Source organism: Dipodomys merriami, unplaced genomic scaffold (genome assembly GCF_024711535.1).
Source record: "Dipodomys merriami isolate MVZ:Mamm:240054 unplaced genomic scaffold, mDipMer1.0.p SCAF_13, whole genome shotgun sequence".
In the NCBI taxonomy this organism is placed as follows: Eukaryota; Metazoa; Chordata; class Mammalia; order Rodentia; family Heteromyidae; genus Dipodomys; species Dipodomys merriami.
Window position 1 is genome coordinate 31904716 of NW_027202604.1, and position 23425 is coordinate 31928140.

At 36.6% G+C, this 23425-nt stretch overlaps 1 protein-coding gene across 1 annotated transcript in view; it reads left to right on the plus strand.

Moving 5' to 3' along the window:
* The window catches only part of Cntn6 (contactin 6), a 267806-nt gene that overhangs the window by 204620 nt on the left and 39761 nt on the right, over positions 1-23425 (plus strand). The window contains 2 exon segments of the mRNA XM_070018410.1: positions 1746-1896; positions 20639-20766. Of these exon segments, the coding sequence (XP_069874511.1) occupies positions 1746-1896; positions 20639-20766 (279 nt within the window).

A 23425-nucleotide genomic window follows, 5' to 3' on the forward strand; every position in this document is an offset into this window, starting at 1 on the left:
AGACAACAAAGAGTGATTCACCTTTTTCTCATAACAAGAAAGGCAAAGACTATGGAGTTGAGCAGCACAATTTGAAAGTGTTATTAATACCTGCCCCACATATTTTAGGTGCATGGTTCTAAAAGCTACCTTAGCTTCAGAAGACAGAAGAAGAAAATTAAAGAACTGAATAGATCTGTGCCTTTGCTTTTTCCTTTCCCTCTCTTCCTCCGTCCTCCCTTCCCTCTCCTCCATTTCCATTCCCTTCCATCCCCACCTCCCCTTTCCTTTAGGCCAATATCAGGACTTGAATTCAAGAGCCAGGGCTTTCTTTATCCATACTTCTAACCTATCCCTAGTTTCACTGGAAAAGCAAACATCCCCCAAGCTTCAGCAATAAACCCCTTTTAAGTCATTAACCCTCTGTCTTGCTGGGCACTGAGGATTCATGCCTCTAAACCTAGCTACTTATAAAGCTAAGATCTAAGGAAGAAAGGCTCCTGAGAGTTTTTATCTCTACTTAACCAGCAAAAGGCCAGAAGTAGAGTCTCAAGTGGTAGAGCCTCAGCCTTGAGTCAAAAGGCCAAGGCATAGTGTGAGGCCCTGGGTGTGAGGCCTAGTACTGGCACTAAATCAAAGGAAGAAACGAAACAAAACAAAACAACTAGATCACATGTCCCTCCAACTACTAAGGAAAACTAAAAAAAATGAGTTCCTCTAATCCAAACTTTTAAGATTAAAGCAATCTGAAAGTGACACGTGGTGAAATTCAAACTGGTTTGTGCCACAGTGAATTCATGATCTTTTACCCCAAAACGCTTTCAGCAGTAGAAAGAATACAGGAAGAGAAAGAGTAAAGTTACAATAACAAGAAACAGACTTAATGAGCTCTTTTGTTCATTTCTGTAATCATAATTGTTTCATTGGACTTTATTAGCCCTCAAAATATTGTTCTTATCAAAACCAAGCTTCCTTCTTGCTTTCAGTGAACCCAATTTTAACTGGGCATAAGCCAAAGTTAACATTCCTTTATAGTCAGGAATCAAATTGTTGCTGTTTGACCATATGGCAAGTTGAATATAACCTAAATTGAGGACATGCTTTTCAATTTGAGATCACAAAAATGAAAAAAGTACACACAGGTCAAGTGAAGGCAGAGAAGAAATCCCTGAAAAGATCAGAAACAAGAACACCTGGCGTCTCTTAAAACCCCTGTTCACCTGTACCTCAGGCTAAGGACAGTGTTTGGAACCTAGCCCCAGCATCCATCAGGTAGAAAGACTGTTGGATCCTTCTAAACTGAGATTGGCACACCCCAGTAAGCGGTTATTTGTTCAACCATTGCTTAGTCAGGACAAAGCTGAGACTGACAAAAGCTACTTCGAAGACTTGTATTCAGCCCATCTGCTTTTGTAGAATACAGACAAGGTTTTATAATTTTTAAGTTTGGCAGACAAGTGGCCATAGTGATGATGTATTTGTGATTTATCTGTTTCACTTGTGTATATAAATATCACCCTGAAATAGTTAAATTTCAGTGATGAGTATAACATTATATATACACACACAAATATATATATGTTACAAATATATATTATATCACACAGAAAACAGTAACTGTTCCTAATACACCTTAAATAGATCAGTTTGAGAATGGATTTTGACTACAAATATTTGATTCCATCTACAATGAGAAATTAGCTCTTGAGACACTGTATGTTAATTAAATGAGTAAGGGAACAATATAGCCTTTGATTTGTTTTTAGCCTCTGCTCCTGATTTCTCCAAAAATCCCATTAAGAAAATTTCAGCGGTTCAAGTCGGTGGGGACATCACTATTGAATGCAGGCCAAGTGCTTTCCCCAGAGCAGCTATTTCTTGGAAAAGAGGACCAGAGAACCTGAGGCAAAGCAAAAGGTAAAATAATCCTTATTTTAAAATGTATGCTGGATATTTTAAAGTAGCATCAGAGTTTACTCCATTTTCCAATCTTCCTTCTTATATAGTGAGGTTTCACTAGCATGTCTACAGATGCCAACATTTTTCACATACTAAAATAGAAAAAGCACCTCATACATCTAAGACCCTATTTGTGTAATTTGGCTATGATATTTTCAGTGCATACACTTGTAATAGATATATTTAAGTGCTTTTTAAGATCTTTTCCTATTCAGTTGGAAAGCTTTTTTTCCCTCACTCAACCTGCTAAGAAATCATTGAGAGGAATGTTGAGAGAGAGAGAGAGAAAGAGAGAGAGAGAGACTCATGTGCACACACCTGGTGTTGTGGTTTTTAAATAGCCACACAGGTGTTCACCCCAGGAAAAAAAATGAATTCACCACAGGAAAAGAAGTTCCTGCAGAGAAAGAATAGAGGTTTCTTTCCATAATGGATGCAGTCAAGAATGTCTAAATCAGCATTAGTCTTAGAACACACTTTATTCCATTGCACTCACAAACTCCATAGACAGAAAAGATGACCAGACACAGATAGAGCTCTGTTTTATTGACTTACCTCATACAGTGTTAAGGAATCAGATATGCAGTGAAACTCTGCTATCAATGAGCCATGGTGCATAAAATATGCAAATTGTATCTTTAAATCAGTGAATTCATCTTTAGTATCATGTGTGTCATTAATTCATATTCTTACCTGGTGAGGCAGATTTAAAAAAAGGCCATGGGACAGAAAGAACAACTAAAGTGTAATAAAATGTGGCGAGCTTAATTCTGAGAGGAAAAAAAGGATCATAAAGGATGGAGGAAGCATTAGTCCTAAAATTGACAGTCGCTGCTTTGATTTCTGCCAACTGTTGTTGTTTTGTCTGAAGGTAGAGCCAGTGCATAGACTATCCAACATTTCAGGCTAAGCTACAAAAATATGGATTTGGGCATTGAGTCTCTTATGTCAGAAAAATAATACATTCATGGGCAGGATGCAGGGGTGTCTTTTTGACATGCTAGTCCTAAGATGGCACTGGTGGCCAAGAAAGAGAGACCAAAAGGAAAGAAACAAAAATGAATTTATGTTGACTGCTTTGAGGGCACTCATGGTTCTATCTGCTTTCTTCCAGATCTCTCCAAGTGCATGATGAGATGCACAGGAGGGAAGATCCCCCCATCTAGAGCATTATTTTCCCTTTTTCTCTCTTTTTCTCCAAACAACTTTGTATGTCTGGACTGATGCATTTTTCCAGGATGGAAAGTCTATTGCATTTGTCTATACTGAGTCCTGGCACAGACCTAGAGCTCAAGAGTAAATATCTTTAGTAGAACAGATGAGTGTTTCAGAAAGGTTGAATATGCGCAGCATTGCCAGCTTCAGAGAAAGGCTATTCTAGGGGAGGGGAGGGGAGGGGAATGCTTCAAGATGTCAGCACAGATGTTTCCAATGTAAGGTGAAAGGAGACTTGTGGTGGGGGCCCACACTGGACTCCTGCTGTGTGCTCTGCCTAGGAGATTGCTACAGGCACTCCCAAGAGATCCGGGTGTGGGCACATTCTTACAAGTTTCTTCTTGTATTCCTAAAATCCAATCAAGTTTTGAACACACTGCTGCAGAAGGAAAACACCAGAGATCCCCACAGCATAGAACACAGGGCTCTGAGCTCTGGGTCTGGATAAGTTGATTATTTCTGCCTCATTGAAGAAAGCCATTCTAACGTTTGTACCCAAAGGGCAGGAATGGTTACCATTTGCCTTCCATGGCCTTTGAAGACCCAAACACAAGGGATAGATAGGGAGAAGGAGAAATATAAAGAAGACTGAATAAACTTAAGAAAATGAGAGTGGGGAAATGTCACCAGTAACTTAAGGGATATTGCCTTTTAAAACAATGTTTTTGGTTTCTACTTTCTGTTGTTTTGCCCTATATGGAATGAATATGGGAACCTTTTAACTGCAGAGTCACTGATAGTTATTAGTCATATCAGGTTCTCTTCAGGGCAATTACCACCAGATAAACCTATCAGGTTCAACATTGCCTCCCGGTGATTAAAGGTATGATCCCTGTAAGTTAGATTTACAGGCTGTTTTCCCAAAATTCTATTTCCTGTTGTTTTAGGATTTCATTACAAGTTTTAACAAAAGAAAACAAACAACCAAGTTATCTCCTGAAGGTGCATTTTTTAAGGTGGAAAAAAAACCCACAAAAACAATTGAGCCCAAACAGCATGCACTAATTACAATCATCCATCTCTACCTGGTACAGATTACACTGAGCAGTGGTTTGCAAAGGGCAAGAGAGGCAGCATCTCCAGAAGACTTTGTTTCTCTGTGTGTTCCCTGCCCTGTCCCCTCTTCTATTGGCTTCTGACCTGACTGTTTCATTAAGTACATGATTTCAAACTGCTTATTGGAAAGTAGATCATCTACACTACAATTTGTGTTGGTTTAATCACTTTTTTGCAGTCTTTTTTAATGGGGACTTCTAAACAAGTTCAATTTAAAAATAATAATGGTGATAGGAAGGTACAAAAGCAGGAAGGAAGAGAAAGAAGGAAGGAAGGAAGAGAAAGAAGAAAGGAAGAAGGAAGTGAGGGAAGGAATTTTAGGAAAGGGGGGAAGGAGGAAGGGAGGGAGCAAGAAAGGAAAGAAAAGAAAGGAAAAGAAAGGAGACATTACTTTTCACCATAGAGATAATGTGGTCTACTGAACAAGAATCTAGTTCATATTAAATCCTATTTAGAATAGAAATTTTGATAAGTCATTTTCTTTTATAGGATTCTATAAAACAAATTTGAAAATTCACTTTTTTCAAAGCACACCAATTCAAATGGTATCTTCAAACCCATCAGGTCTAAGGTTGATCCTTTTTTCTACAGTGATGGCTTGAAGCACTAGATAGAAAGTGATTCTTTATTCCAGAATGGAAATCCCCCTTTTTAAAATCAGTGTTGTCAGAGTAGATCCTAAATCCTAACACGGTAATTGCTTCAACTAGAATGTAGCCACCACAGTAGAAGAATTCTTTAGAAAGCACAATCAACATAATAGGCAATGCACAAAACATTTCTCCTTTGATTTAGAACATGTAAATTAAGGTTATATGATTTAGTATGTGTATATGTGATGTGTGTATATGTGTGTGTGTGTGGTATATGTGTCATGAGTGGAAAGGTAGACATTAGTAATTCATGACTTCTCAGGGAAGATAGAACTCAACTCTATATATAGGAGGAATGAAAGAGATAAAGCAAAATAAGTTTAAATTTTCACAGTGATTCCTAGGAGAAGTGTTTAGTTCTTGACCTTGGAAATGCTTATGTGGGGAAATGTCCAATTTTAGTTTCTGTTATAAAACTTTGATATGGCACTGTCTACTTTGAAATTTCCCTATGAATAACTCTGGCTGCCAGTAAAGTGTAACTATCTAGAGAGAGTTGAGAGGACCCTAAAGAATTCTACTCAGAGGAATCATCCTGCAGTGCCTACTTATAAAAATGGTGGTAAAATATGTATTTTGATAATATCTCCCTCTCTTTTATGAATAGAAACTCTCTATTAAAGAGCCAGTAGGCAATGCAGCTGCCAGTGAAAAGTGGGTCTTCTGTCTCCTTTTCTATAACTTTTGACTTTCTGAGGGTAATGGAGGACAATTTCAATTACTTGTTTGAGACTGCAGACTCACACATACATACATACATACATATATATATTTATATATACATATATTTCTACTTGATGAGTTATTATTTCAGATCTAGCAACCTTTCTTAATATGGCTAATGTATTCCTTACTCAGCTATGAACAACCATCAAAGGCTGGACAAGCTAAATGTTCTATCTTTACAGTAAGAATCTATGTGCATGGCTAGGAAAATAGCCTTCCACCTAATACTAGGGTAATGGCACTAAAATGAGTCCAAGGGTTGTTTGGCTTCCTCTAGGAATAAGTGATCAAGCAACATCAATCCTATTGTTTCTTTACATATATCAGGGAGTTAGTTGTAGGATTTAAACTGAAGACAGCAAAAGGTATACTTCGAGGGGGTAAAACAAGGTATTTTTCAAAACAGCACTGAATTAGAAATTGGAAAGCTTGTGTACTGGTCTTAGTTCTCTTCTTGGTCAGTAGCTTGACCCTGAATTCAACTGTTATGATATCATTGTTTTCTTTGAAATCACTGCTTAAGATGAAATAACATGAACAAGAAAACTTAAAAGGATTATCAAACACCACACTTATGTAGTAGAGATTGCTTGTATACATGATGACTATGATTGATAGACAGCATTAACTGGCATGTTCAAGTTGCAAGTTTCCTCTTTTATAATTTCCTACATCTGTCAGTGGTTTCCTCAAGTTACCACCTGACGGAAATAAGTGGGATCATGGCCATGAGTTACCAAATAGCTCAAATGATCTGAGCTAAAATGGATCCAGAACTTATAGAGTGCTCTTATAGCAAGTGTGTCTGTTATTCAAAGGTAGCCAGCAGCACTGTTAAACTCCCAACATAGCTCCAATGTTCAGCACCAACCTGAAACATACGCCTCAATAAATATTTCATGATGTTAATTCAGTGAACAAAATTCAATGTGAAATCACTTTGTCTCACTGACTCCATACAGTTTGAAATTATCCCAAGAGCTTTAATCATTAATAGACCCATAATGTTTCCATTTGTATCTTCACTCTTACATTCCACAAATATTCTTTGGGCCTCTATTCTACCCCAGTCACATTCCTACAGATTCTTAGGGGATGAACTCTGAGTGGCATGAACCATATAATTCACTTTGGCCACTCTTAGTAATTCAGAAAAGTGACAGCATGAGAGACTGAGTATACCTCAGTCTCACTATAGATAACTTAGAGTAAATCCTTTAATCTCTTTGGTTCTCAGTTGATCCATTTTGGGGGAAACTACTTCATGTGTGTGTGTGTGTGTGTGTGTGTGTGTGTGTGTGTGTGTGTGTGTGTGTGGTTTTGTACAAGCCTCAAGCAAACATCTGCGGTAGAAGCACAGGTGGGCCGCACAGGCTCTGAGGCCGTTGCAAACATTTACCACCATCATGTACATGTGCTGCAGGACCCTCGTATGCGTGTGGTGCCATCAGCCTCCCGCTAATTCAGATCCCAGGTGTGCATGCTTCCATCCAGCAGACAGAGCAACAGCAGTGGAAACTCCGTGTGAATGTAGATGAGGCTCATCTCTGCAAGGCATTGTCAGGCAACTGAGGGAATCAATTCCACATCTGCTAAGTTTGATGAATCACTTCTGCTTTTCCTTGTGGAAATACTTAGCAAGTGAACTGACAGAAATCAAAAGTCCAAGATGGGGCTCCTTATGCCCAGAAACTGCTGGTTACCTACTCAGGGATCATCTCTTGAATTTAATAGGAAACGTAAACCCACTGAACAGCCAGCTCAAGGTGGTCCTCTGACAGACAACATGAAACACAATGCCTGAATCACCTGTGTTTTTTATTTTGGTGGACATGCAAGCTAGGAAGAATAAAAATCAAAGAGAGGGAAAGAAGAAAATTTGTCCTGTTATTGAAAGAATAATAAAAGGAATCCATACATAATTCATAAGATTCTCCACACTTCCCCTTTTAAAAAAATGCTAAAACTTCAAATCCCAATGCATGCCAAATTGTCAATAATAACAAAAATAAGCATTCTAAACATCTTCTATTTGCTGGGCACTTTACATATCTCTAAACATTAGAACATCGGTTTTGTGTTGTTCCCTATGTTGGTAGAATTATAAGGATCAATATTATCACAGATTAAGTAGTTAGACAGCTACCGTTATTCCCCGAGGAAGTCTCGTAAAGCTAAATACAAAGGCACTTCAACATTCACAATCAAGTTTACTTGATCCTAGAAATTCTACCCCTTGGGAATTGGTCTCAGAATGTGATCATTTTCCACAGGCTTGAAACAGAAGGAGACTTGGCCTTCGCTGCAACCAATTCCATTATCTTTGCCTACTTACCCACTTATGTTTTTTGATCAGACCTTATCAAACCATGGATTATATGGGTGTTATCCTACAGCATTGTCACCATTAAACCCCAGATGGCCTTGGGCACTGGGTCAAAGCATGCCCTTTTGAAGCCAGGCAAAGCCATTAAATGTTCAGGAATCTTATTCAATTTATTTTTGTCTTTAAATAATACTTTTAGCATCTTCAAGTAGTTGCACAAAGGAGGTGCCATTTTCCAGAGCAGAATTATGAGTGCAATACACCTTGATCCATGTCACCCTTTCCAACAATAAGCAGTACATATGCCATATTTTTGTCTTCATGACCCATTCTTGGAGCGTACACATGCCACCTTATTTTATCTGGTTCTTTACCATCTCAAGATCATTCTTGTGGACACAGTAAGCCACTGAAGTAGAGGGTGTGAGGAAAGTTGTAAAAAGAGGTAGAGAAGTAGGGAAGCCAAGATAAGGGAGAAGGAAATGAAGGAGAAAGAAAGTGTCCCACAGTTCTCCATGGCAAGAAAGAAGAGATTGCTATTGGTCTAATCACTTGATCTTCCTTCCTTCCTTCGTTCGTTCATTCCTTCCTTCCTTCCTTTCTTCCTCCATTCCTTCCTCCCTTCCTTCCTCCTCATTCATTCTTTCTTTCTCTTTCTTTCTTCCTTTCTCTTTCTTTCTTTCTTTCTTTCTCTTTCTTTCTTTCTTTCCTTCCTTCTTTCTTTCCTTCCTTCTTTCTTTCTTTCTTTCTTTCTTTCTTTCTTTCTTTCTTTCTTTCTTTCTTTCTTTCTTTCTTTCTTTCTTTCTTTCTTTCTTTCGCTTTCTTCCTTTCTCTCTTTCTTTCTTTCTGTCTTTCTTTCCTTCTTTCTTTTTTCATCAGTAAGCATGTAATTTAGAAAGAACCATTTGAATGAACATCACAGTATAAAGGAGAACATAGATGAGAAACAGAATAAAACGTAGTTTGTCTTGATTAACTTTTTCTCCTGGATAAAGTGTATGGAAAAGTGGTTCTTTTCGTTACAGAGCCTACTGATGGCTCAACATGACAATGGGAAGATTCTCTGTGTTCACTTCCCTCCTGGACCACCAGCCTGTGGGGATCTGGTTGCAGGAATGGAAGAGAAACCCTTCTATGGGTCGTTCTCCTTCAGTAGTTTACAATGTACACCTTCTCAGTCATCGCTGCTCCCCCCCTTTACTTTTCTCCTAAACATTCACTATTAATAATACAGTAGCCTCTCCACACATCTTTCCAAGGCAGGATTAGGCAGGATGCCTCCACACAGCCTTCCCCAGGCCCTCTTCCTCCTTGTAGAGCTTCCTAATAAACAAGCAAATACACCTAATTTTATTTTGTCTCACCCACTCCTTAATTTAATAGCGCTTCGTACATCAGGTAGCATGGCTATCAAGTAGGCAAATGAACCATATGTTCCCATGTTTAAGGCAGAATGACAGTCTGCATAATGCCAGACTTATTAAGACCTCCCTTCTGTGCTGCCTCTGTGTAATAAAATTTTAAATTGTTCGTCCTCAACTCCTGAGAGCCTTGTTAAGGTGAGCCTTTCCAAGGGAATACATGTTGAAGATGTCAGGAGCCATCTGATACTCCTGCCTGTGTCACAGGGAGATGTAACAAGCTGAAATCCCGTGTGTGTCCTGGCCTGCCTTACTCTCATTTTCCCTCTTGCCAGCTAATCCTCTTTCTTTTATTCCCCCTGGCCTTCCCCAGTCTCTCACCCATTTATACAGTGCACACAGAACCACCTGCCTGCCTGGGTCTGCTTCATTAAAGATGTAAAGTCTGCCTGTAAGCCCATAAGTCTGGTGAGTTCTGTCTTGTGTTGGACTATGATTGCCCAGAAGTCCTTATTTAAAATGTTTTCCTGTGGTCTTCGACCAAGGGAAATACATCAAAGAAAGAAGGTTCACCAAAAATAAATACCATCTCAGAAATTCTTATACTACATCTGGCGAAGCGAAGTGGATTGACTTCATTGTAGAGTTGCTGTAAATTCATTGGCTTTGTCAGTCAGTTTCAAATTTGATTGTGTATCAGGAGACCTTGATAGCAAAGGTAGATGACATATTGTGCCCAGGATTTTGATTCTGTGGCTGAGGAGCAGTGCAGAACAATATGTACTTTACAAGTTTACCCCTTCAGACCTCAAGTAAAGCTGAGGCTTTGAATAACACTGGAGAAATACTAGTTTGATACACACACATCCTCAGACAAAATACAAGCTTTCTTCATTTATTCTTCTCCTTCCCCTACCCCCCCCCACCCTGACCAGAAGTTTCCTTTCCATGCTAAACTTTTACCTCTTCATCTTACTTCACCATGGAAAAGATGTTAAGTCATCTGTTCTATTACATTTTGAACATGTGAATAGTATTCACCTACTGTTGGTGTTCACTTCTAATTTCTCAGTGACATTTCTATCTTTCAAAATTCACATAAATATTCAAGAGCATAATTTTATAGACAGAAAAGGTCAATTTTCCATGTAATTTATACAAATGACCTTTTGTTCTTGGTGTGATGCTTTAGAAAAAAAAGACTGATTACTTACATACTTAAAGTACAATAATGTCCCTTACTTAAAAACAAAATGGTTGTTCATACATTACCCAGTACATTTCTATTGATGATCGTGAGCCTATAGAAATAAAGAAGTTAAATAAGCAGAGAGAGAAATGATGCCTATATAACATAGTTGAAGAAATATAAACTGGACCAATACTGTTAATCTTGGAAATGACATGGTATTACTAGGGCACTGTTCCAGTCTCTTGCTGTTATTTTCCTATTTAGTTCTTCTTTTTATTTTTTCTGTTTGCAATGGAATTTGTGTAAGAACTCATTTTCTGAAACAAATAAAATCAAACCATTTTGCCTCATGTCCTGGAGGGAAAACCAGAGTCATACTCAGTGCCTTCTCCATTTTTCCCCCTTAAGGTGATCTGAGGTTTCTCGAGATGGTAGTTTAATGACTACTTTTTGTAATGAGAAGTCAGCTTCCTAGGTGTGACCTGTTAATCTATTCACTCATTTATAAATACAGAGGCAAATCAACTTTATGAGTTTGTGAACTATTCTGGGTTACTATATTTTATTTTATTTTTTGCATTACAGAGTTTGAAATTCTCTATGCAGGCTTTCCAATGAGCTCAGAGTCTCAAGGGAAAATAGATGGGTCCGTGGCTCTGGTGAAGTGGGGCATGTACATCACTAGTAGGTGATGACAGAGAGTACCATTCACTAATTTGACTTGGAAGAGTTAGAAAGATCTTATCACATTGAAAGTAACAGGGTTGATCCTTGAAGATGAGCAGAAAGCTTTCTCAGCACAGAAAAAAGGGAGAAGATCTTATGTGCATATCTTTAAACCAAGCTCAAAACTCGGAGGCAACATATTGCACTTCTCCACTGGATAGTGACTTTCCTTCAATATACATATTCAAGGAAGAGATTTTTTTTTGGGGGGGGTCTGGTCATGGGGCCTGAACTCTGGACCTGAGCACTGTCCCTCAGCTCTTCAGCTCAAGGCTAGCACTCTAACACTTGAGCCACAGCACCACTTCCGCCTTTTTTTTCTGCTTTTGTGGTACTGAGGAATCAAACCCAGGACCTCAAGCACGCAAGGCAAATGCTTTACCACTGAGCCACCTTCCCAGCCCAATCAAAGAAGAGACATTTCCTTCAAGATTCCTCTGCATAGAAATGAAAGAGATTCATATTATTCTGAGTCATCTAATAGTGGCCTGTCTACTTAAGATAAGTTTGGTTAGACTTAATAACATACATTTTTCTTTCTACCTCAGATTATATTAACTAATACAGTCAGAAATCTCTCATCTCTACATTTGGCCCTGAGTTTAATCATAGAAAAATGATGATACTGATGACTGTATTTCTTTATACAACACCTCTCATTGGCAGAGAGGGTATCAAGATGTTAGATATAACATTTAATGTAATTTTTTGTAGTATACCTATGAACAGTAATTGTGTTTTATAGATCAGTAAAAACAGGCTAGTAAAACTTGCTTAATTTCACACTTTGAGTCACATAACCAATAAGTTATGGAAAATAATTCAGTTCTAAAAAGCTTGGGCTCCAAAAATCATCTATAACTATAAATTGTCAAACCATAAGTTTTAATTAGATTTCTAATTAATTCTGTTCATTTGAGAAATGGAAAAGAGTATTATTATTATTATACACATTATTTTTCTCTGTAATTCAGAGTTGGGTTAAAAGTTCTTCTCTAAAGAGTGATATATATCATCAACCTATTTTTATCAGTTATAGGCATAGGATAAATCTATGTGGTCCAGTGGATGAACTCGTGATGATTCATATCAGTGAATACGTAATTAAGTCCTTCAAGTGATTTACATCCTGCATCCGTACTGATCAAATCATTGATTAGATTTTTGGTGAAACATACAATATGATTTTTATGACATGTAGACAGAGTTTTGAAAATTCAGCCAACACCAATAAACTACTTCTGCCTCAACAAGGAATGGATTTGTGTATGAATTTGTAAGAAGAGGGGGTTAATAGCAAGAAGTCACATTCCAACAGATTCCTTTTCATAACTCCTCTTATCAATCTAGTGTTACAGTCTCTAAGGAATATAATAATTCAGTAGCCCAAGGGGACCCAGAATTGAAAATTCTACCCACACACAGCAGTTTCAAAACCATGCTCAAAACAGAGAAGGGGATCAATTCCCAGATTGATGTTTTGAGCTCACTGTGTTTACAGAAAGGCAGAGAGAAATGGGCTAAGTAAGCACTAAACTCCTAGCTCAGATTCATCACTTTTCATACCTCATGACAACCAAGGACCTTGGAAATGAAGTTACAATGTAAGGTAAGCTGGCTCTATCTCAAGCCTGTCTATCTCAAAGGTTAAGACAGATACAACTTCTATGTTTGTAAAATTTCAAAACTTTGAAAAGGAAATAAAATAGGCCATCATAATAAATGTAAATACAAAGGCAAAACACAAACTCAATAACAAATGTATCCTTTCTTGTAAACACTTCTCCAATCTGCCTGAGCAATTCTCTCTCTTTTATCAGTTGGGTATTTATCAGTTGGGAGAGACTTTTTTTCTTTTTAAAATTTCTTTTTTTTTAATTGAGAAAATACTGTACAGAGGGGTTACAATGACATGGACCAGATAATGAGTACATTTCTTATCAAGCATTGTAGCCTCCTCCTTTGTTTCCCCTTCCCATCCCTTCCCATCCTCCTCCCTGCCCCTCCCTACTCAACCCTCCCCCCACCAATCAAAGTTATTAAGTTCATTTTTCAACATAAGGACTTGTACATCTCATTGTTGCAATGGGTCCACCTCTTTTTAAAATTTCTAAAGTCTCATGTTCCTCAACTTTTTGTTGTTGTTGTTGTTGTTGTCATTCTCAGCCAACTTTATGATTTCCTATCTTATTTTTTTTAATTTGCTTGAGCTGTAGAGCATGTTAACATATGAGTTCTATATTAATTTGTTTTGTATAGTCTCAGCCATCTCAAAAGAATTCAGCAAGTAGAGATACTTCTTTGTATCTTTTATTCCTTCTAGCAAAGAGCTAAATTTCCACTGAATTAATTTAGCTAAGCTTTCCATCCTTAAATCACATTTCCTAACATTTTCTGAGAGTCAGCCTAGCTGCAAACTTTGGCATGCCGTCGGTGTAAAGACTCATCATGACAGGAAATAATTATGTTATTTAGGAACTGCTGTTATCTACCATCTCCTAATTCGTGTCATGATTCAGTCACCCTGAGTTGGTGTTTGTGCTCTGTGCCAGCCACTACAAAGCTGACACTTAAATTATATCTGTAGATCCTGAAGCCTCAATATTTGCTTCTTTGTTTCTGCTTTGCAGTTAGGGGAATTGAACCAAAGTCTTTACAATGAATCACTTGACTATTCATACCCATAATTACACATTAGACATAAAATACAATAGCAGAAACTGGAAAATCTAGAATGAAAAATTGAAATGAGACTGGTAGCAATAATGTCTTCATCTTATCAAAACAAGTCAGAGTCAATTTCTAATCCCTAGGTAAAACTTCTAAACAACCCTTTGCTGATTAAATCCTTTCAGTTAGGTACATAAAGACCTGGAATCATCTTTGTAATGAGTACATGGGAATTATAGTCTCAGCTGTTTAATTGGTTTAACATGAACATTTCTCTTGTCTGTTGAGAATGGCTTTTAAAAAGTAATTTAAAGATACCCAGAAATGTGTCTTTCATGGATACCTTAGAAAATCTGAATCCTGATCAAACCTGGATTTTTCTGTACTAGCAATTTATGGTTCCCTCTTATTTTTCTTTTTCTTATTTCTTTTTCTTATTTTACAAGCGATGATGTCATATATAGAATTATAGATTAGGTTCCTGTTTGTTTATTGATTAAATCTTTAACTTTAGCCTGGCCAGGTGTGTTAGCTGTTTTCTGTTCAGTGTTCATCAGTGCCATTTAAAATTATTGACACAAAGAGTTGGAAATGAAATTTTTTATTGGTACTTAAATGAGCGAGCTTGGCATTAATTAGTTTGTAGATGATTGTATCATTTTATTTTGTAGCTTATAAAAGAAGGAATTTTCTTAAAGATAGCTTATTAACCAACATTGAGAAAAGCAGATATTATACCTTAGCTATGATAATCATATGCACCAATCATTAAGATGAAATACCAATGTTTGATCTAAAATGTAATCCAATGGGACATTATACTTAGAAATTAAATTGTGTGAAGAGTAAAAATTTATACACACTTTTCTACTTCTCAACTAACTCATTTTAATCCAATCTATTTTACATTTCCCAGATATCAGTAAAATTAAACAGTCAATTAAAATTTCATGGTCTACTGTATTATCTTTAGACAGGACTGGAAGCAATACTCCAGTTAATAATCGTATGATAAAAATAGCAGTATTGCTCTAGTTTCAGCTATAAGAAATTTTAATTGCCCACTGTCCTAATTTCTATCAGTTAAAAAAATTTAGGTAAATCTTCTATGTCCTCAAATTTTGTGATGGGCTATGAATGGTATCAAACAAAGATATCAGACTTTTCTCTTTTTTCTCTTTATACCTGGGGATCTATATATGTACCTATGTTTTATGTATGCAAGAAAATGAAAGATTACTGACATACTAGATTAATTTCACTCACATAATCGATGGAAATATTAATCTTTATTTTATATATGTATATATAGTTTGTTATGAATGGGTAGTAGACACAATCTAAGAATCAATGGAAGAGCCTAGACTGTAGAGTTTATGTAGTTTATTATAATGACACAAATTTGATGTGCATGTTCCAAATAAAGGAATCCTGCAAGCTAATAGGATGTGATTCACTGCCTTCCTGGTGTCTTATTCACAGTAGCTCATCAGGTAGATGAAGGGGATAAAATCAGGCAAGTGTATAAGGCATCTATTACTTTTATTTACCTTGTTGTGTTACCCACCTCTTTGACAGTCCGAAGATTGAAGTATTCCTTGTTCAGTCACTCTCTGAAGGCTGCCTTCAACCCATCAGTTAACCTTGAAATGTTTACATATGGTGTTATCTCAGGTCTATATGCTCTATTTTCTCATACCTTTATAAGAATTACCCATTGTCATTTACCGTCGGGCCCAGCTTGTTCTAAATCCTGCCTTTTGTAGCAATTAGAGAATTAGAGAAATAACATCTCAGTCAGTTAAATGCAGATCATTTTAAATGCAAATGTCATAATTTATAATTTGATTATCTAAATAGGTTATTAAGCTTTGTAATTGAAGGCAGACTTCTCTATTTGATTGTGTGAAATAGATGAAATATTCTAATGAAATAGATATTTGAGAATAAAGAAGAGCAGGAAAGTATTATTACAGAAATGATCGTAGTGGCAGAGGTAAGCAGAGAACATATGGATATCACAAATTAAAGGCCAGAAATTGGTGACCTTAAAATAAAAATAAAATAAAATAAAAATAACTAAAGGTTACTTAAAGTCTCACACATCTTGCTGGGCCTACTCAGATGCAAGGATTAGAAAATAGTAAGTAGCAACAGAAACCATCATGAGTATGAGATAATAGTCTCAATCAGAGAGAAGAGCAAAAAGGAAATAGTGATTTGAGCAGATAAGAATAATTTGATGGGCACCTAGAATTTAACTACACTGTGGATCAGAAAGACCAAATGATCAAGATAAGAAGTTTCACAATAAGGGAGAGCTTTACAAATTGAAACTGAACATTGAAGATACTTTGAGTTGTATCTGGCTCCTTGAATACTGTCCTCCAGAGGTATCCATGTGATTACTTACGTCAGGACTCCTTGCTTTGCATGAGCGAAAAATATTACATTGTGCATACATCACATTTCCTTAAGTAAAAGAGTCCAAGTACAGAAAAATGAAAACTAGATAGCATCACTCGTATGTATAACCCTAAGTAAGTTGATCTCAGAAGTTCAGAATAATGGTTCCAGAGACTCAACAATTGTGGTGTTTGTAGGGAAATGGGAAAAGGTCAGTCAACAGGTGTCACATTATGTTTTGACAATATAAATAAGTTCTAGTGTTCTGAAGTATAATAGGGTGGATATAATTCAGCAGTGAATTTCAAAAACCCTTAGAAGAGGGGAATTGGAATAGAAATGGTGCGAGGTGGTGATGGGCATACTAATCACTGAAAGTACCAAATCTGTACAGAAATTATATATTAATCAAAATGTATTTTATGTTTATAGAGTTATAGATTTTAAAACCTGGTTTATAGCTTTTAGATCTATTTCTTCAAACTAAACCACAATAACAATTTTCCTTCTCTTCCCAGAGTTGGTGTTTCTCCTAGACGTGTAGCAGTAGCTAATATTCTTAGAGAAGATGAGAAATCAGTTCGTTAAAACATTACTTACTAACTTCTAACTTGGGGTCAGGAACAGTATTACACTTGTTTTAAACCATTAGCACAATTTGGTCTTTGTGACTATGACATAGGTAGATTATTCTCCCTGTGCTGCACATAAGAACCTTGAAGACTTGGGTTGTTAATGATCTTGGCTCTGACTATACAAACATTCTGTGCTGGGGCTCAGATTCAGATATAAACTTTGACCCCCAAAGCCTTTACAGACTCTTTCTCACTATAGTTAATAATACTATGAAAAGTTGAATAGATGAAAAACAATCCTCAGTAGTCACTTTGCCATCATTACCTTGAGGTTGAAACATCAATGGGTAAAATGCTTCAATCACAAGGCTATAGCAGTGTTATGCCTGCCTTTAAGGTCTCAGGAAATCTAAGAACTTAAAAAAGGACTACCAATATGCACACATTTGCATGTACATGTACACACACACACACACACACACACACACACACACACACACACACACACACACACACACACACCTTTTACTGCATTCTAATTAAGAACGTCCAGTATGAAAGGGCATTCTTGGCAAATAAACTCACCCACACCTATGTGGCTGGTTTTAGTAAATGTTTGATAAATTAGGTTTTAGAAACTTAAAGAATGCTTGATAAGAGTAAGTGCTTTTTGTTGACATCTTGGTTATTTATATACTACCTAGAGTTATTGATATAGATACTGCCTTGAGATCCTGTGTGTTTCTTTGTGTGCTGGTTCATGGCTTGTGAGTTGGAGATGACCATAGTGTACCCAGAATTTATCTGGAGGATTCAGTGATCTAACACTTGTTACACACTCAGTAGCGTGGCTGTATAAAGTCAGTTCCAAGTAGCTGATCACCTCATATTTTGAACAAGGAATTTTTACTATCATGGAAAATAATGACTCATGATATTTAACACTTTATTTCTCATTTCCCTTTTTATAACAACTAACATATGGCTTCCTGCATAGTCAGTATCTACCAAATATTTGATGAATAAATTTAAAAAAGAAAAATAGGGATAACATTGTTCTACCACACATGCTTGAATATATAAAGCCTTTTCCATAATTCCATGATACATGCCAATTTTCTTTCATAATTTGATCATCTGTTGTCTAATTGCTATGGTAAACTCAACATTAAATCACAATATGAAAAATATAACTACAGTATGCAAGGAATCACATTATTACCTCCTGTTCTCTTTGCTAATTGTTGGTGAATGTTTCATTTTAAAATTTTTTTTGGCAAGTCCTGGGGCTTGAACTCAGGGCCTGGGCATGTCCTTTTGCTCAAGGCTAGTGCTCTTCCACTTAAGTCACAGCACCACTTCTGTTTATGTAGCACTGAGGAATCAAACCCAGGGCCTCAGGCATGCTAGGCAGGTACTCTACCACTAAGCCACATTCCCAGCCCCTTAAAAATATTTTTGTCATGGTTAAGTAGTTGTACAAGGGAGCTGCAATTCACTGACGCAGCTTATGAATCCAGTGCATCTTGACCACTATCACCTCTTTGATATTCTCACCCCTCCCAGCCCATGCCTTCTCTGACTTACCTCAATTTTAGGTTACATATTGAATTTTTTGCCTCTTAATAAAGCAGTTTAGGGGTACAATGCATCCTGATCTGTGCCATCACTTCAACATCTTTAGCTCCCATCGCCCTACTCTGTCCCTTGTATTTCTCAATTCTGTGGTATAATATACAATTGCCTGCATTCTCTGCCTTTCCTCCTTCATCCTCCTAACCCTTCTCTTGGCCCTCCCTCTCTCTATACTTATTTTGTTGGGCTTTGACTTAGTCTTTTAAATCAGTTCATCCATTTCTTTTCTTAGAATATTTTTCTGTCCCCTCCCCACCCCAGAAAGCCAACTTTATACGTGAGCCTGTGTTCTTAAAGCAACCAGTAGAGTGAACACAGAAGAATTTAATATCCCTTATTGGTATGTTCTGACCATCGTCCAGTTAAAGTTATACTTTCAACTATTCTTTCTCAAAGGAAAAATAGGAAGATAAAATAGTTTTTATCTTTATCTATAATTGTTACCCAAATCATAAACCACAAGGTTCTGTAAAATGCTCAATGCATTTTATCCTATCTAAAACTGCCAGTGTCTGGGTTCACTTTGACCTTAATTGGGTGCTTCTTATCTCTTCATTATCTTTTTAAACAGTTTTGAAAAGTAAACTTGTTTGATGGCTGCTAGATAGCAGAAGTAAATTATTTTTTATCAAGCAATATGGTTTAGTTACCAATATTCAGTGTTTCTATGCCACTGACTGAAACAAAATTCAGTCATTCATAAATGCTAGAGGTAGATGATGTATGTAAATCCTTCTCTCATTGATTTCTTTTCATTTGTTCTAAAGAAATGCATTTGGCTAGAAGTTTAATGACACTAAAATCTCTCTGTTACTGTTATTGTTTTGCTGTTTGACCTCAGAGACCTGAACTTGTTAAACGGACACTCTACCACTTGAGTCACATTCCAACCCATTATGCTTTTCTTATAACATCTAATGTAGATTTTTTTTTCTAATAAGGTATCCTATGTGTATCTGAGCTACCCTGGACCTTGATCCCCCTAGCTACACTACCCAGGTAGCTGGGATGGCCACTGTGCTCCACCTTGCCCAGCTTTTTATTTGTTGAAATTTTTGCCTGGGCTGTCTTCAAATTCTATTCTCCTGATTTCGATCTTATAACTAGCTAGGACTATGGAGGTGAGCAAACACATGCAACTTACAATTCAGTGTTTAATATAAATGTGTAATCTATTAAGCTAGATATTGCAGATAGTAAATATGCTATCAGATGTCCATCATGGACAATACATTATGAGAATGACCTCTAAAGTATCTACTCTGTGTCATTTAACATTCCCTGCTCTTGCCCCTCACTGACAGTGTTTGGAATCCTTCATTTATAACAAGCTTAACATCTAAAGCTGTTGTCATAAAACTCCTGTTGGCTAATGTTTCTGTGTTTCAAGTTGGATATAATTAATTATATTAGCTGCATTTCATGTTATACCCATATTAGAAACAATGATATATTTGCAATGCAACAAATACTGTTTTGTTGTTGTTAATGGATATGACATGCATGAAAATTGTCTTGCCTTTCCTTTTTTTAGAGCTGTAGTGCTTAGAAATTAATTTGTCATCACTTCCTTTGGTAAAAATCCTAACATCCCAGTGTTTCTACAACTGCATGATTTAAGAGGTTGGAACTCGATTTGTAAGCTGTAAATAAGGGAAGTCTAAAATTGGGCAAAGGTTCAAATTTTTTCCTATTTTCATTTCCATTATAATCTTTGATGATACTTTTTCTCTTTTAAAAGCTTGGGAGACTTCCCTGATGACAGTGCCATTGTGATATTTATTTGAATGATTTCTGAATTTCAGAAGAAAAAAGAAACCCTAGTAGAGATAATTCTCCAAAACACTTGAATTTCTAAGCTATAGCTCCTTTGTATCCCATATACTTTAGGAACATTGAATCCCATGTGATCCATGAATCCTTCATCTTCCCTGTGCCCATGGAAGGGTGTAGATGGTTCCTTCCATTTTCTAGCAACGTTGAACATTGTTGAGACTCCCAACCATGTTGTGTAGACATTAAAAGTGCTAAGGGAAGGAAATATGTTTATTTAATCATATACATTCATGGTGAGTAACGTTTGAGAGTGAAACAAGTTGTGGTTCTGATTTATTCATGTCAAAGTAGCCTCATTTTCTTTAATCTGGTTTCCTTTTTAGAGTGCTCCTCTTAGAAAATGGTGGCCTCAAGATATGTAATGTGACCAGGTCAGATGCTGGCTCTTATACTTGTGTAGCTACCAATCAATTTGGCATTGCAAGGAACACGGGCAGTCTCGTCGTGAAAGGTATCTTATCATCTTCATTTGTTCTTTTACGTGTATTAGAAATGCCTATGCATCTCCTGACCTGTATCACTGTGTCAAGCACATATATTGTGGTTGGTATAATATACCTGGATTTCATTGAAAGTTTCATTGAAAGTTCTGGCACTGTCCTCGGTGGTGAGATGCATTCCTTTCAATAGGAATGCAGGACTGAGAGTTAAAAATGTTACCAATATATTTTAATAAGTTTTCTATTGTAAAAATACTGTACAGAGGGGTTAGAGTTACATGAGCAAGGTAATGAGTACATTTCCTATCAAGCATTGTTGCCTCCTCCTTTGTTTTTCCCCTACCATCCCTTCCCTCCCACCTCTACAACTACACTCCTCCGCCAATATATAACTTTTGAGATATTAAAACCTATACTTTGAAATATTTGAAGTTTTACAAATATGTTACTATGTGGAACCACACCTTTGGATAAAGTAAATGAAAAGTATTACCCAGTAAATGTCATTTAGGGGTTCTCTATGTAGGAATGGTTTACGTGGCTATCAGGCTACTCCCCGATACACACCTAGTCCATTTTTGAACAATGTAGTTCTAATAATCAGTAAAATAGACCCTCTATTATAATAAGGGTTTTTTTCCAAAGTGAAAGTATTAAATCACAGTGGTCTTATGAGTCATTATTATATCCCTTTTAGAGTAAACAGATACGCTGGTACAATTTAGGGTGGAAAATATGGGCTATTACATTTCTTCTTTTTTTTGAGAGGTAACACTTTCTTTATCTCTTGAAGGCGAGTGAGGGCTCAGTAGAGTTGCTTAGTATTTCAGTTGGCTTGGGCATCTTCGAGAAAGGTTTGACCGTATTGTGCCATCAAGGAGTGGGTTAAAGGCATATAACCAGTCATTCATGTCTTTGTGATATTACATTTCTTTAAGATTTTTAAACTAGTATCAATCCAACCTCCATTTATCACCAAGGGACATAATTAGTATCCGAAGTGTCTATTTTCCATTTTACTACTTTACTATTTTTAATCTCAGCTCATAAAACTAGGATGTTTACTGGAAACCATGTCACTTTTATCATTTCTCACCTCCCAGATGATAAAAATGACTGTCTTAGTAAAGCAATATGAGCAGCTAATTAAGCCCAAATGATTAAATTCAGCAATTGATGCTTTTTCTCTATTTTCTTCTATTAAAAATATATTGGATAAAATAGCTGCTAACTTCAACTATCATTTAAAATGGCTTCTGGAAAATAAATACCCACCTTTATCCTAGGAAGATATTTTTGCCAACTTGTTTCAGGCATATTAAATTATGTCAACAGTTGTCTGAAACACTCTGAGGGAAATGTGATTGATAAAATTTGATGTGTCAAAATCCCACCAGTGTGGTACATTTTGAAAAAGAAAAAAAAATCCTTCCTTAAAATTGTGCTGTCATCAGTTTTTAAGACAGGGATGGACGCAGTGTTTCAAGCTATAAGCTGTGGGTATATCATTTAATAACAGGGTACTTCGGCAACTACTCACTGTCAGTTCCCATATGCTGAAACGTACCACCACTTTGTGTTTGAGGAAATGACAGTTTGTATTGGGGAAAAAATGGAAGATATTATTTTTAAAATATCATTGTAAGGTTAAAAGGCACATGCAGTATGCTTTTATTTTATAGCAGTAGTTGATTAAGCTATAATAGAGGATAAAAAAAGCTTTGCAGTTAAATCCTGCAGACATGAACAAATCTAGAGGCATTCAAATGAAGCAGGGAAGACAGAGGCGATCAGTAGGAGAGATGTTTGCTCTGAAAGCAAACTAGTGATTTACACCGGTATGTGGTCCACAGTACCTTAGAAGTACCAGTAGTTTTCCTGCTTAAGTGCAGAATGGGCATCCTTTCACTCCAAAGGCTAAATAAAACCCCAAATTATTGGATAGAATGAGATGACTGAAGGTACTCTCATTCCCTCAAATGATCCTTAAACCTTTGGCATGATGTCACTCACTTACATTAATAACTGATGGAAAAGAATGACAGAAGACTCAAATGAATGTTGAATAAGAAGATTGTGAGCAGGTGCTGCTCACTTTGTTCTGATGATAACAATTATATGTTCAAGGCAGGTACAAATGCCCTGTACTCCGCCAGACAATGTCCTAAGTGAAATGGAAAGAGGTGGATGGGCACTTTGAGATCTTTATTTATAAAGTGTATCAGAATCCACAAATACTCTTCTCTTCTTACAAGGCAGAAATGGTGGAATAAGATAATTCTGTAGGCCAGCCTACATCTTTGTGTAATTTTCATGTTCTTTGCTGGGATTATTGAAACAAAATATCTTACCTTTCTAGCAGCAAAACCTACCCTATGCAATATTAATATATATTCAATTATACAAAGGCATGTATAAACAGAGTAACTACATAAGCACATGAAACACATATGAGTAAATTTTTTAGAAATCATTGTTATTATTATTGATCTGTGAAGTATAGATTTTATTAAATTGTGTCACCATCATACACACCATTTTAATTAGAATGCTAATTAGGAATTTGACTTTATCTAATTGTCTTTTATAGGAAAATGTTAAAGATAGCCATGCCAAAGAATGATCACTTCATAGTCTAGCAATCCACAAACTTAGTCTGGGACAAATTCG